General features: G+C 33.1%; 1 protein-coding gene across 1 annotated transcript in view; it reads left to right on the top strand.

The window, feature by feature from the left end:
* LOC109850786 (squamosa promoter-binding-like protein 9) overlaps positions 1–16085 on the top strand; it is a 23879-nt gene that overhangs the window by 2887 nt on the left and 4907 nt on the right. The window contains 6 exon segments of the mRNA XM_020420859.1: positions 1994–2166; positions 3951–4192; positions 4334–4408; positions 4514–4621; positions 5752–5869; positions 11677–11812. Coding sequence (XP_020276448.1) covers positions 1994–2166; positions 3951–4192; positions 4334–4408; positions 4514–4621; positions 5752–5869; positions 11677–11812 — 852 coding nt within the window.

Genomic DNA, 16085 nt, shown 5'->3' with positions numbered 1-16085 from the left:
TACAAGGGGTTTTATGCAATATATAAATTTCTAGGGGTGCAACTGCACCTGTAGCTTGGATCCGCCTTGCATATCATATCCCCATACATGAGCTGAACTATACCATGAATTTGGTCATATTGATCCACTCCATTTAACCCTCCAATTCTCTTTCCTGCGTAAGAGCTAACATGATTAGGTAGGGGCTTCTGTTGTTTATTCTGGAATAGGGTCTGGGCATTTGAAGTGGTCAAATGATCGGATCCCCCCAGTGTTCACTCCTACTCCAAACCACCCTCATATTATGGGAAAAAGATTAGATTTTGATGATTTACCAGGCTAATGTTTGTTACGTACATAAATGTGCCTTGCACCCCTTATACTCTGTTAAAGGCTTTCTAATGTGACAATTTCTATCTTTACACCTTGTACCTAAGGGGCATTTTGACATCTTATCTTCGCTTGCCTTTGAGTTTCCACTAGTTTCTTCCCATTCTCCTAGAAACTGAGATATATGCGACCTTTAGTTTTGATCTTGTAGAAATGAATTGCCTTTCAACTACTTAATTGTTCTTTTACTTACCAATTCACATTTACTATCAAAGTTCAAAGGAGTCAATCCCATAACCACCCTGAAAATTCACAGAAGCAGTCCAACCTAAATATGCCCAGAAGGCAAATTATATAACTTGCAATATGGCAACCATGATCTAAAAAAATTCCTGCTCTAGCCCATGCAAGATTTGGTTCTCGGCAAGGAGTCTTAATCTGCATGGTTGAGCTGCAGAAGTGTTGTTGCTGACAAAATGGACAGCCTTCGAATTTTGTAGCTCAAGTAGCATGAGCTGCTTCCAGATCAGGGGTCAACATGTACTGGACATGTTATATTAATCTGCCACTTGAAATCTTAGACCCTTTTAATCTTGATTGTCGTTTGCTAATTGCTCAAGATAAATACTAATGCTAGCCAGGTTCCACCTGCATGGGTTGGAAACTTCTGCTGATACAATCAGGCTATTTCACTATTTAAGTCAATTTCCTTATTGGTGAGGTTGTCTTGAAGTGCAGATTTCTAGGGATCACTTCATCTTAGAATTAGTTCCAAGCACACTTTTTATGGGACTGCAAGGTTTCAAATGGTATTGTATGGGGTCAAGCCTAATCCAAAGAGCATCGATTTTTTAGAGGAATTAGTGTGCCATGCAAAATTATTGTCAAACCAGTGCACAATTTAGATTCGAGGGATGCCCCCAAGTGACAAGTCAGCAATATGAGCACTAAGTTATAAATATGATTACAGATTTGAAGCTGCATGCAGGGCTTTATAATTGGAAAAGTGGATAAGATAGGGAAAATCCTAGAGTTTGTTCTCTGCATGCACGTGTATTTTCATTTTTACAGAGATAAATAGCATAGAATTTTATTAGAGATCTATTTTGTTGCACTTTCACTTTAGATTTTATTGTATGCTCTTGTGCACGCAAGGTTTACCTAGCATATTTATTGGACGATACTTCTTAGAAAGTTTATTTTTCTCTTTACATAAGTTATTATTCATATTGTCAGCAAGTTTGAGAGTTTGTGATTTTTATTTATACTTATTCATTTCATTTACTTCTTAGAGATTTATCATATCCTGTGAATTAATTGTGCATCTTGTTCCTGGTTTTCATTTGCAACTTTCCCCTTCTGCGCAAAAAATGTTCTTTTGTCTTGATGTTGGTTGTTCTTTGTATTCATTCAATATGACTTTTTTCAAGTACTTACCCTTAGCTATTACACAATAAAAATAACAACTGCTACTATTCAGAGGATTGCGGAGCAACACTGACGCTGTTATTATGTTCCACTAGAATCACCAGTGTAATTGTTATGAGTTATTGTTTCTTGTAGAACTTATTATATGTAAGAAACTGACTGGCTGGATTATTTGTGGTCTTATTATTTAATGAAAATTCTAATTGTCTTTTGCTTAATTATGATCCTTATTTATATAGCTGCATGTGGTATCCAGATTTCATACATTGCCAGATTTTGATGAGGGCAAACGGAGTTGTAGGAGAAAATTAGAGAGACATAACAGGAGGCGGAGAAGAAGACCTGCTGACCTAGTAAGTACAGAAAACGAAAAGGGACCTCAAGCAGACCTTTCAGCAGAAACAACTTATGACGAGGAGTCAAAGGAAGGTATACCTGGTTTATCTCAAGCAATTGCTAGTTTGTTACACTTTTATGATTCATTTGGAATTGGGAATGCACTATTGATGTACAATTTGGCCTTTTGCACTGTTGTCTAATATTGACGTTTGTGTTACATTCAATGCAGAATGGGCAATCTATATGGCAATAAAAACTTCAATCTATGTGCAAATTAAAACTGCATATGTCATGTATGAATGAGTTACTAGTGAGGAAATTTAATAGAAATGCTCTGACTGTGCTGTGTTAATCTTTTGATGCCGATATTTAGAAAAACAGGCAGTTTTTAATCTTTTTTTTTAAAATATAAGGATTGTCAGGAGAAATGTAATCTTGAGGAATATTTCATTTTGTCTTTTTGAGCTTGAACATGTGAGACTCACATCATATCCATCCTTATAATCCATTCTCCCATAGTCATTTCTAACATCTATCCCACGGCTAACTTTCAAATTTCTTTGGATGTTGCACCCGTACACCTTGTATGTTTTGGCACACATGACATTGCTTTCTTATACCATGTTAAGCGAGAAAGCTTTTGCTTAATTCTTGCAGTTTTTAGAGTTCTGTCACCTTCCATGACCATTTCTGGATTCTTTCTAGCCTCTAGCCCTTATATTCTTGCAGGCTTCTAAGGTGCGCTATCCTTGTACGTGGGTGATATTTAATTAGTACTTACTTGAAAAATCACCTCAGTAGCTCTTAGGCTAGTGTCAAGTTTCTTCTTTTGAACTGCAGATTTCTAGGTATTTTGATAGCCTTCTTTTTTCAAAAGTGCATTCACATGAGCTGTTATTTGGTTATGCTGTCATTCTGTACTTATATATCTGTTCCAGTGGAGAAAATGTAGTGGGGATCCATTGAGGTAAATCATGCTGTAATACTTCAACTCCCAAGATCTTGGGATACAATTATGCTCTTTCAGTTCTCCATTTTCATGAATTGTTCTTATAGAAGGCGCAATCTTAACTTGGTCAAATAAATTGTTAAGCAACACCGCCAGATTCTGATTATTTGTAAGGCTATAATCTCCAAGATACCTGTTGCAATCCACTAGTGAAAATGATCTTTAAAGGTTTGGTTGAAAAAAGTATCATATCTCAAGATTTCGCTTCGAGTTTGTCAAGTGGCCCTAAAATTCAGGCTATTCAGCTAATAGTTATTCCTGTGTATAACTCACTTCTAGGATTTACTTGAAAATTTTCTTGTTGAAATAATTTACTGCCCACAACACTAACCTAGCATTTGAACCATCCAATTTGCCCCCCCCCCCCCCCTCACCCAAACACACACAAAATGAAGACACCATTTTTTATTTGGAGGTATTTTAAGCGACATGAATGTTGAACTTGGTGGTAGTCAGCTTGTTTTCCTATTATCAAAATTTACGTGAATACCTGCTTTCAACTCCTTTCTAAAGGATCTAAGCCTATTTAAGAGGGCCTGACTACTACCCTGTATCATTTTGCTAACGGAGCAGTCACTTATAAACATTATTCGCCACATACATGTGCTCTCTTTAAGAGGGCCCGAATGCTTCCCTGTTATCATTTTGCTAATGGAGCCATCCCTTATAAACATTATTCACCACGCATGTGTATATTGCATCTAATATGATACAGTTCAATATAATTATGTGCTTTCTTGGGTTTTATTTAGATTATGCTCTTATGTTTTCTGATTATAAGTTGGTCCTTATTGACTTATGTATCATTGCAACTGTGAACTAATGTACTTATTCCTTGTTTTATTCTGCTTTGACTCTTGAGCAGAGAATGACTTTGGTTGTGAGACGGTTCTAAGCAGTAAAGTGAATGACAGAGAAGTATTATTAGAATCTGATGATGGACATGTGTCTCCCATTTGTTCGCTTCCTAATTCTCAAAATATGCAGAGCAATGGCATCAACTCCTTTGCTGTTCCTGGTGAAGCTCATATCGAGGAAGAAAAAGATAATTCTAGATCTGGCCTTTCCTCTTCAATTTGCGACAACAGGACTGCTTATTCATCTGTGGTTAGAACTTATTGCTCTTTATCCTTTTAGCAGACTAGTCGTCAGTTCTTCTGCAATAAGTCAACGAGATTTTTTGTTTGATAATATGTGAGTTTCATTCTTAATGTTACTTCTGAATAATGATGCAATATGTGACTGTAGTGTCCAACAGGACGTATATCGTTCAAGCTTTATGATTGGAACCCTGCAGAATTTCCTAGGCGTCTACGCCACCAAGTACGTTTGATTTTTAAAAGTGCCATTAGCATTTATAAGAGCAATGTATCTTTCACGTGGGAAGTTAGGGGAAATTCTAATGATGTAAGTATTACAAACATGCAGATATTTCAATGGTTGGCCAGCATGCCAGTGGAGTTGGAGGGTTATGTCCGCCCTGGCTGTACAATATTGACCATATTTATTGCTATGCCGCAATTTATGTGGGAGAAGGTAATATTATTGTTATCTTCATAATTAATTGTGGATTATCATCGAGATATCTAAATAATACTCCCATCTATGTTTAATGGAAATGCATTTTATGTTTATTGTGAATGGACTATTTTTATGAACCTTTCGTATTTGGCTAACAATGATATTGCAGTCACTAGACCAAATGGTTACTTTATGCCAGGTTCATTTACTATTATGCCACTATTTACTTGATGGTAATTGGAAAATCCTTTTGTTACTGCACAGTATTCCTTATCAATATAGATCATTTAGCTTTCATCTTCACCATAAAAGAGAGTGCAGGAACATAAAATTATTGGATGCTGAAATTAATGTCATGTATTTTGGAGGAATCCTGAAGGTTGCTTTAGTACAAATGGACTATAACTCATCCATTTTCATGTAGAACAACTTGTGCTTAAGATAGTTTCTTCATGTTTTTAACCATGAAAAGTATAAATGAGTCTCAAAAGATATGAGAAAAACCAAGCAATAAAGTTTTAGTGGCCCTGCCTACTACCTGCACTGGTACTTTGCTATCAAGATACCTATAAAGCCTTCCTGACAATTTTTTGTGTATTTTATATGGTCATAGTTGCAACTTATTGCGTCATACCCAATGGTTGGAACTTTGTGGTGTTTCAGTTGTCCCCTCTCCTGAATCCCCCTATCTTTGAATCCAGCTAAAACTCAATTGTGCTTGGGTACTTGTTTATAGTCAGCTGCAACAAATGTTATCAGTGGATCATATATGTTGATACAAGAGGTGGGTTTCTCATAGATAAATGATGTTTTATCAGTAAGGTAATCATCAATCTTTATGGCATTAAAATTCCAAATGTTTTCTGGTGGACAGTGAAACTCTATTTTAAATGGGGGAAACCCATACAATGCAAGGAAACCGGTACATGTCAAGCCTAACAGTTAAAGTACCTCTTTCTGGTTTTTTTCTGATTGCCATGATTAATTTGTACACCTATCTGATTGCTGACTTCATTATTAGTTATACTTGAATGAGCTTTCCAGTTGTTTTCTAGTCACCTGTGCTCATGTTATTATGATTTCATTGTCTCTGTTAAATTGTGAAGCCTTGATCAGAAACTGATGCTCATATTGTTCGCAAACAGATATCTGAGGATGCAGCTCTCTATATAAAAGATCTGATCAATGCACCTGAAAGCTTACTACTGGGAAGAGGCAACATTTTTATTTTCCTCAGCAACATGATTATTCAGGTACTGAAAGGTATGCCATTGCTGAACTTATTTAATAGTATCTTAATTTGTATTGATGTGATTTACTTCATACACTGTTATAATGCAAGCCCCTGATGGGGGTTTCAATGTGAGTTCAAGTTAAGACTTCTCATTGAATGAAACCTGATACATCTGCTCCACTTAGAGAGGAAAAGAAATAAAAACCACTACTTTCTTCCTTCCCAAACATCCACATAGCGTTGCTTTACTTCTAAAAAATTAAGCCTTGGATCATTCTGATTATCTTTCACATCTTTGCTGAGAAAAAGATGTACCCAAACGGAACCCATTCAATTGTCATATTGTTTGCCAAGGAAATAGTCACATGTGTCGGACCCACACCAGTGATACACTGAGTTATTTGAGTTATTTCATTTTGAAATGCTATGGAATCCACTTCTCCCCCACCCAACAAAAAATAAAAAAATAAACAAAATAAAAAAACCACAAACAATGTTACAGAAGGCGCTAGACGGACTAGACGTTTGAGCCAGCGCCTAGACGGATAGGCGCACGCCTAGGTGTTTGGCCATTTTTTAAATTATTTAATTATATAATTAATAAAATATGTATTAAGTTTATATAAATTTGCAAAAAAAAAAATAGCAATCTTAGATCCACAATAAACCCTCTTAGATCCACAATAAACCATGCATACTTAAATACTAAATAGCCGAAATAATAACTAATAAGGTTATAAAAAACGCTAGTAGGCCTAGACGTTGGACGCGATGCCTAGAGCCTAGGAGGTTTTCTTTTTCTATTTTTTAATTATAATGGTTGATAGTAAATGTCAATGTTATAGAAAGATTAGGTGCCTAACTGGTGTCTAGACAGATTTCTTTCCTCATTTAAGTGGTGGTCGAGGAAGTTTTGCTAAAGGTCAAAGAAGGTAGTAGAGGTGTTCATATTTGGAGGTTAAAGACTTTTGAAGGAGGTTGGAGGATACAATACAGAAAATCGCAATGAAGGCCTAAAGGGGCAATCTACATAAGCAGACAGTGCTCCCCTACACTCCCAAAATCTAGGTGGGCAGCTTAGGTACAGCCCAGACACTAGGCGCTAGTTATGCGGCCTAGGTACCGCCTAGACCTAGGCGTACGTCTAGGTGGACTAGCAGGAGGCTTTTTAAAATAGTGATCACACACAAACTACCACCACTGACCACCATCACCCAAAAAAAAAAAGAAAGAAAAAGAAAAGAAATGATGCCTATCATGAATGGGAGAAAAATAGAAGGGGTAGTTTTGCCATTTTTAAAGATTGTCAAGTTAAGGCATCTATTCATTCACATTATCATATTATTTAGAAGCATATTAATTAGATACTTAGGTACCTGCATTCTGTGTGTTCAGTTACACCAGAAGCATGCAATAATATAATTTTACACCTGCACTTGAGAAACCAGAGGTATCTTTACCTCAAGTTGATAGATTTAAATAAACATCATTGTTTAGAACAGTGGAATAGTTAAGGAACTGACATTTTCTATACTAAAGTTCCACCCCTTTAGTGATGAATTAAACATCAAGATTTATAAATTATCAGTTCTAATACACTTTTTTTTGTGCATATCCATCTACTTATCATGCATATGTCTTAGACCCATATTTCCTGTGCATTAAACTTGCTGGAAATCTAGATTCTATTTGGATTTGATAAAGCCAATTTACCTTTTTTACTTTTCTTTTGGTTGTATTTGTAATTTGTTTTGGTCTGGTGTCTCTCTTTCTAGTGTTTGTTTGATTTTCCTTCTAATGATGAAGTATGGTAAAACGCAAAAGTCTTGATTAGATTCTGATGGTTATTTGTTGGTTAGAGTGTTGAATTGTTATCTTTGTAAGCAATATGAGTAGATCTTCTCCTGCCAGGGAAGCAATCCCGTGCGTCTTAAATATTATTTTTATAACTTATACATTTTTTTTCATTGGACTGTGTTCAGCTTGAAAGCTTTTTTGTAGTAATGGCATTTCAATGAGAAGGCCTTGGTCTTGTGCTGCAGTTCTGATACAAGCTGCTGATCTGTTGTCTAATATAGGAATAAGCTTTAAAGAAGGGAGTAATCAAACATTAATGATTAATAAGGTAGGAAGAACTTTATGTAGTAAAGGTCTCTAGCAGATTTTTCTCAGTATAGGAAAATGTGAATTTTATTCGGGTGTACAATTTGTGTGAAGTCACTACTCAGAGAATCTATGTTCTTATGAAGATAAATAAATACTTACAAGTTGACTTGGGCTGCAAAACTTGGGCTAGATTGCGGGCTATTGGTAACCTTCTTTAAGAATGTTAAATAATTTGCCCTAAGCTCTATGTATCATCTCTTTTTAAGACCTCTTTTCTCATCTAATTTTTAAGAGATTATTTGGCATGATGTCACATGAGGGGTCATGGAGAGTTAACTTCCCATTAACCTGCTATATTGGTAACCTTCTTTAAGAATGTTAAATAATTTGGCCTAAGCTCTATGTATCATCTCTTTTTAAGACCTCTTTTCTCATCTAATTTTTAAGATATTATTTGGCATGAGGTCAAGTGAGGGGTCAAGGAGAGTTAAACTTTCTCCTTAACGTGCTATATGTAGACAAACATTTATGCATGGAATTAGGTGAGTTAACCCTTTGGCCTTTGCCGAAGGTATATTATGAAAGGGTTAATATATCCATTTTAGTTGGGTTAAAAGGAGTTGTCCTCTCAATGTAAAGGGTTTACTAATCCTCCTCTTTAGATGGGGTAAGAACTATTTATTTAGTTTATAAAGAAAATAGTAATTATACTCGCTATTCCCAATAAGGAAGCACACAAGGACTAAAATAAACCTTTACCAATAGCGCTCCGTTTGAGTACCATATTGTTTTCTATGTTGTGTTTTTATAAAAAAACACAATGGTGTTGTGTTTTCCCCTAAATTGTTTTCAAAATACCATGCTGAGTGTTTTTGGTCAACACTTGTTTGACCTATTATAATATTAGTATTAAATATATGACAATAGTAAATATAATATAATATAATATAGAATAATGTATTATAATATTATATTGTACTTTAATGTATATATTACATTATAATTATTACATACTATTTTCAAATAAAAATATATTTAATTATTTTGGTCTTAATTTGTTATTGCAATATATTATATAATATTTTAAAATATTATTATTTAATAAAATAATAAAATAATAATAATATTATATGTTTATTACTAGTATATTACTTATAACCATTAATAATTTTTTAATATTTCAACATTATATAGTATATTATAGTTTCTAATATGTTAGGAGTTTATTAATATACTTAGTAATATTAATTAATTATTATATAAAATAATCATTATTATATCTATAATAATATTTAATTATTACACTAACATTTGTTAGCAATTAACGTTATTTTAGTATTATAAATTATTTTACATTATTAATATTATACTTATTTCATTATATAATATATAATATTATCTTATTTATGTAATATATTTGATTTATATTATATTACATTACTATATAATATATGCTATATATTATATTATTATCATATTATTATTCTATTTATTATTAAATTTGTTACCATTATATAACCTTTTATACTTATTAATTTATTACATATTATTTATTAAAAAATTAATAATACTATAGTGATTATAATATCGTATAGTATATTATTATATAATGATTACATTATTATTTGTTATCAATGACATTATTATTATTTTTATTAATTTATTTATATTTTATTATTGTTTATTATTATATTAATTTAACTATATTAATATACAATACATTTTCTATATATTAAATATTAGTATTTAATATGTTATTATATTATTATATAAGATATTTTAGTTATTAATATATTTTATATTATTTAATAAATATTACTAATATATTAGATGAACTATAATATAGTATAGTATAGGATAATATAATATAATATAATAAGCATGTTGATAATGACTATATATTAATTATATTTAATATGTTATATTAGATATTATATTAACACCTCCTCGGGCTTAACCAAAACACTAAACTTAAAGCACCTAAAAAGTGTTTTAAAATAAGTTTTGTGTTTTTAGTTTGAGGATGACTTAGCTCACAAAACACTATGGTTTCCAAATGCATGGTGTTTTGTTTTTCGCAAGAGCACAATAGTAACAAGGAAAACACCATGGTATCTAAACGAAGCCTAACTAATTTAATCATCTTTACTGTAAATGGGTTAACTAAATTAACCCTTCTTAATCCCTCGTGATCTTGCCTAATAGGCCTTAGGCACTAGAGTTGTATTTTGCATATCAGATATATTTTAAATCCTTAAGTGCACGGTGTTAATTGTAGGATGGCATTAATTAGATGTGAATTGAGTACTTTTAGCTGTTAATTGTTACAATGCCGTAGCATATGAAAAGGCATTTGTATATTGATGTCATATTTATCGGCTACATTACAACCGTCGTTATTAATTTCATTAGTTCAATATGGAAATCATTATGAGGCTATTATGATGGAAATTCACGAGCTGGGAAACATGACTGTGCCTTAACAACCATAATTAACAATTACAGTTAAAATAATGTTGAAAATAACGATAGCACACACCGTAACTCTCGCCGCTTGATATAATATAAAACAAGACAATGTCATTGTCGCTTAACATAGGTGACACATTTTATCATTTATTATAACAAGAATAAGGACATCATTAAAAGATGTCTAAAGGTTTAACAATCAATTCAAAAGTAAATGCTTAACTTTTCAAGTTCTAAACAAAGAAAATACTCTGAAGTCTCTATGGTTATATTGGATAATATAAATATACTGAAGTAACGTATGCTATATTGAAATAATGTATTGAAATAATGCACATTATATTGAAGGAATATATGTTTTTATTGTAATAACGGAGAGTTATGATGTGTTCAAGTTATTTTAAAAGGTCACATAATATTTAAGGTTTGTTATGTTACATAACACGAAGTAATGACTCGTGTAACGATTCTCCCCCCAGCAATGGTCTTAAAAATTTACAATCTAAGTTATCTAACTATAAAGAATCAAGGTTTACTAATCAAACAGATACAGAGTTCATGCAAACAATTTTGTGTTTTCTATAGGTGTATAACTAATGAGTCATTATACTTTTGTTGTATATTATATATGCAGATGGTTACTCTGCACATCCTTATGTCAAGTGAAATCTTATACTCTTTAATCTTTTCTGGTGCTGTATCCCTATTTATGTTGTGTTGTCTTTTTCTTCTCCTACTCTTCTACTAGAGTAGAAGAGAATATTCCTAGATAGATCGAGGACATCAATAGCAGGCTCCACAAAAGGATTGCATATGATTTACAATTGGTTGTCCACTTCTTGCTGAATTTTTTACTAGTTGTGGCAATGGTTCAGTATGAATTAATTGTTAGATAGAGGTCTCCCATGAATATGGAAGCATAGATGGGTTCATAGAAGGTCTATAAAATATAGATAATATCCATTTTGGTGCAATTGTTTTCTTAGTGCGTCTCAATTATCGACCTTAATTTTAGACATGTGGTTACGGGCTCTATTCTTCATAACATTTTGCGCGTGCAAGCACACTTTCACATGCACACACACAATACACATGCATGAAGCACACACATCTATGAAACACATGAACATGTACATATACATATACATATTATGTTAAAATTTTCAGGTTGGACTAAAATTTGGGAGTGTCCTTGTATTTTTTTTGTGATCTAGATCATTATTACTCTTCCTGAAGTATCTAATGCAACCTTTTACTCTAGATGGATCATCATTAATGAACATAAAGATGGAGGTCAGAGCTCCAAGGATTCACTATGTTCATCCTTCTTATTTTGAAGCAGGCAAACCTATAGAGTTTGTTGTATGTGGCAGTAATCTTAACCAGCCAAAATTTCGGTAAAGTCACCTTCATATACCTTCATATGGGATGACTGATGATCCACTTGCCTCTATACAGAATCACAAACATGATTTTTGTTGTATACCGTTTATTTTTGTCAATGCACTTTATTTGTTTTTGTAGAAATGAAAGTATTACTGCTGTTCGTATATGATATTTGGACAAGTAACATGTTGTATAAGTGCATCTAGTTCCATTTATGGAACCTTCCTGGCTTCCCAAGAGTTTTAACCACCAGCAATGACTTCTACTTTTAGGCAGTTATATATCAGGTCTCAAGATGACATAAAGAAATCCATGAAAGCCATTTGCCTAATTTGCTGTCCCAACATAAAACTAAAGCAATTTTTACTAGTTTCTTTCCATAAGAAATTTGATGCTTTAAATAGCGAAAGAAACTTTATACAGAGCAGCTAGATAAGAAAGTAGGAAAAACAGGAAAGCAACAAAGTTCAGTGTTCACTGATCACAGAAAGGTACAATGTCTTTTATTGCTCTAAACCATCCGCAATTTGACTAGTAGGAATCCTATCAGAATGCCCTGCGGGGGGCATTTATGGTCCAAGGGATTTGGCTTTTTTTTTTTTTTTGGGGGGGGGGGGGGCCATGTTAGGCACAATGAACCCTGCACCATGCTGGGTTCTTATAGAATTCCTACTCCAATTAGACTCAGAAAGTTGCATTCATATATAATATAATCATATGTGTAGCTCCTTAAAAGTAGAATCTAACTAGGTAAGCAAAAAGTGACATATGCGACGTCCTTTCCCTTTTTTCTCCATCTGAAAAATATGATTTCTTTATCAAAGAAACATATGTTGCACGACTCTTCCCTCTTAGATATCTATAGTCTATATAAAAAAGCCCTATTACCTAAAGAGTTTGTGTAAAATTCTTAAGATGATCTTGCCCCTTCTAGCTTACCATAACCACAAGTGTTGCTAATAGTGTATCTCCAATGTGCTTTTGCATTACAAAATCTCCTTAGACAATTTTATCCTTGACAAATTGAAAATTTGCATTTAGTTTTATGTGGAACTAAGCTTGACTGTCACTTTATACTTGCCAAGTGCACAAATCATCGACAAGAGATCCTCTGAATCCTAAATTGTAGAGAGTGCCTATGATTGTATAGGTGGATAAGATTGGTTAATAAAATAGGCCCCACAATTAAGAGAGTTTTTATATAATTAATTCAATTGATATAATACGTGGGGTCCATACTCCATAGAGTGAGAGAAGACTAATTGCACCTAGAATCTAAAATAGATACTAATTGCACTTAGATATCACTGTTCAACCAAATTTGTAATAACTAAACTGTGAGATTTTATTAAGAAATAAATAACGGCTTTGGGAAATGCCTATCACATTAGACTGATGTAGTTTATTTTAAGCATGAAATTTATTTCTCTCTCTTTTACTCTTAGAATTAGTACATCCACTAGCTTATATACTTTATGAGCTATATATGAGCAATAACCCTCTTTAACCTGGACGATTATCAAATAAACCCTCGTACCTCTCAAAATATAGAAAATAACCCCTTAATTTTAGGGGTTATCAGAAAACTCCTTTTAACTTTAAGATTTTATTAGAAACTCCCCTGAAAATGTGAACCATAATTTTTGCGGGAAAAACATGCCATTTTTTCCCTTAGGAACACCAAGAAAAATAGTCTTGCTATAGGGGTAGTATCCAAGCCCAACCTCTTAGGAGAGAAGAAAATTTAGTATCAACCAAACTCTTTGCTTAATAATGCTTTTGAATAAAACAGATTACTTTGAATAAATTTTATATACGAGATCCAAAATTTGTAATTAAATAATAGGAATCTTACTATTTGGATTAGCCCTACATGAATTAGAGCTGGAACAACCTTTTTTCTCTCTCCATTTTTATCTATCATCCTCTTTAAATTCTCTTCTCATTTATACTTTTTCAATTTTATGCAAAATCTATAAATAGCACACGTGCAACACATGTGCACCCTCACTAGTGTTAAATAAGATGGTAGAATAATATGAAGCTTTATAAAAAGATCTTGTTAAATCTGTATAATTAGATGTTGTGAACATATTAATTTTGTCTATAGCCAAATGAATTTGCAGATTCTTTCAAGTATATTTCTTCATTGATAGCAATTTTTTGGAGAACTAGGTTAATTTGTTATAAACATATCCTAGAATGATTAATGCTACATGAATGCAACTGAAAATATGTAATTTTTTTATTTTTATTTTTTTTACAAAGTGTATTGTTAAGGGATATGAAAGATGCATCAATAGACAAACCATCTCCCTAAGAGCATTAATCCATGCAAAGTCTTAGAATAAGCAAATGTATGACCATTTAATTGAGTTTCTTTAAAGAATAAAGGAAGAAGGTTAGATTTAGCAATAAAGAAAATTAAAACAAATTATATCTAAACTCCCAATAACCAAATTAATTATGAATTTTGATCTATGCACACATCAGTTAGAATGATTTTAAAGACACAAATCAAAGTTACAACTAATCAATCTCGTTAGAAAAAAATAACCAAAATAATAAAAAGAAAAATAAAACATTACCTCACCATGTTTAGACGAAGAAGAAAATATGACTACATTCTTTGTTTTATTATTTATTGACTGATGTATATCTCTCTAGTCCCTCCTTGGCCTCACAAATGGAACATTGGTATTGGACTCAAATAATTTGACAAGATATAGGATATTTTGATAAGTAATTTGATAGATCAAATAACTTTTCAAGATATGGGACATGGCTTAAATAAGATTAACATCAAAAGAAGACTTAGAAAGCTGTATTCATATGTAATCATATGTGTAGTTCTTAAAAGTAATATCTAACGGGGTAAGCAAAAAGTGACATGCCCGACTTCCTTTCCCTTTTTTCTCCATCTGAAAGATATGATTTCTTTATCGAAGAAACATATGCTGCAGGACTCTTCCCTCTTAGATATCTATAGCCTATATAAAAATGCCCTATTGCCTCAAGAGTTTTGCATAAAAATTTTAAGACGATTTTGCCCCTTGTAGCTTACCATAATCACAAAGTTAGTTTTCACAGTTCATGATTACTTATTAAATTCAGTATTGTTTTCCCAGTATATTGCAGACCAAAGTTAGTTTTCACAATGGTCACAATTTGTATTCTAGTATATTCTTATGAAAGTATATATTTCAACTTGTAAATTTACATATCTATGCCATATATTAAGGAAAAGGTTTCCTTGTAGTCATTGTGACCCACAATTTCTGAATTTCAAAAGTACTTACATTTGAAAAAAATTAATTGTAAATGCCCTCACATTTAAAAATAACAAAAAAAGGAGTGTTCTCATACTTGAAAATGCCCTTCAACTAGGAAAAATCCAAAAAATAAATGAAAATACACTTAAAATCATATCTTTTTGTTTCCTTGTTCATTAGATTACAATACTCCCATGTTTTGTTTGATGCATGCATTGCTTGCACCAAAGTACCAAGGTTTTAAAAAGCGCACAAAGGCTCTGGCTAATGGTTCTTAGTGTTTGGACTCATTTTCGAACCCAATCCATACCGGACACATTGTTATAACTTAAAGCTCCTTTCTTTTTTCCTTTCTTGCCTTCACGATTCTCCCATTTACTGTCGAACCCAGAGACACACCAGAGCCCACAAATCCTACTGGTTATCGCCTCGTCCACCTACCCTCTGTTCACTGCCTAGACAAAGCTTAGCTCCTCCTTCATTGTCACCATTGACCATAGTCTCCAGTAGCTCCTCAGTGAAGCTCCAACAACTTCTTCCTTTGTCTCACTCCTCCCTCGACCACAGCAACTCCTCGATAAAACTTCACCATTGATTTCTCGACTACAACACTCTTTACTGCCTCCAGCAGCTCCTCACTGACGTTCCTCCACTGATTTCCTCAACCGGACCACTTTTTTTACTTTGTCATATTTTTTTCTCCTCTTTGAACCGTTTAAGCCCCAAAAATCCTAAGCAGCACCTCACCGCTTCGCTCCACTTTTCTCTTTCCACAACCTTGCAAAGTACTAGTTTCTTATAGAAACGCCTTGGAGGGTTCTGTAACCACCAGTTAATATTAACTGGAGTCTGGATATTACTTATTAATGTAATACGTTACTTAAAAGCGAATCAGCAACTGCAGTGGTGGATGGCTAACATGTGATGCTGTAGTGATGTTGATGGTCAGCACATGATGCTGAGATGCTCTGACAGAAGGTATTGTTCAAATCAAAAGGGAGTAAGGAAGGAT

Source organism: Asparagus officinalis, chromosome 7 (genome assembly GCF_001876935.1).
Source record: "Asparagus officinalis chromosome 7, Aspof.V1, whole genome shotgun sequence".
NCBI lineage: Eukaryota > Viridiplantae > Streptophyta > Magnoliopsida > Asparagales > Asparagaceae > Asparagus > Asparagus officinalis.
This window is presented reverse-complemented; position numbering and strand designations above follow the sequence as displayed.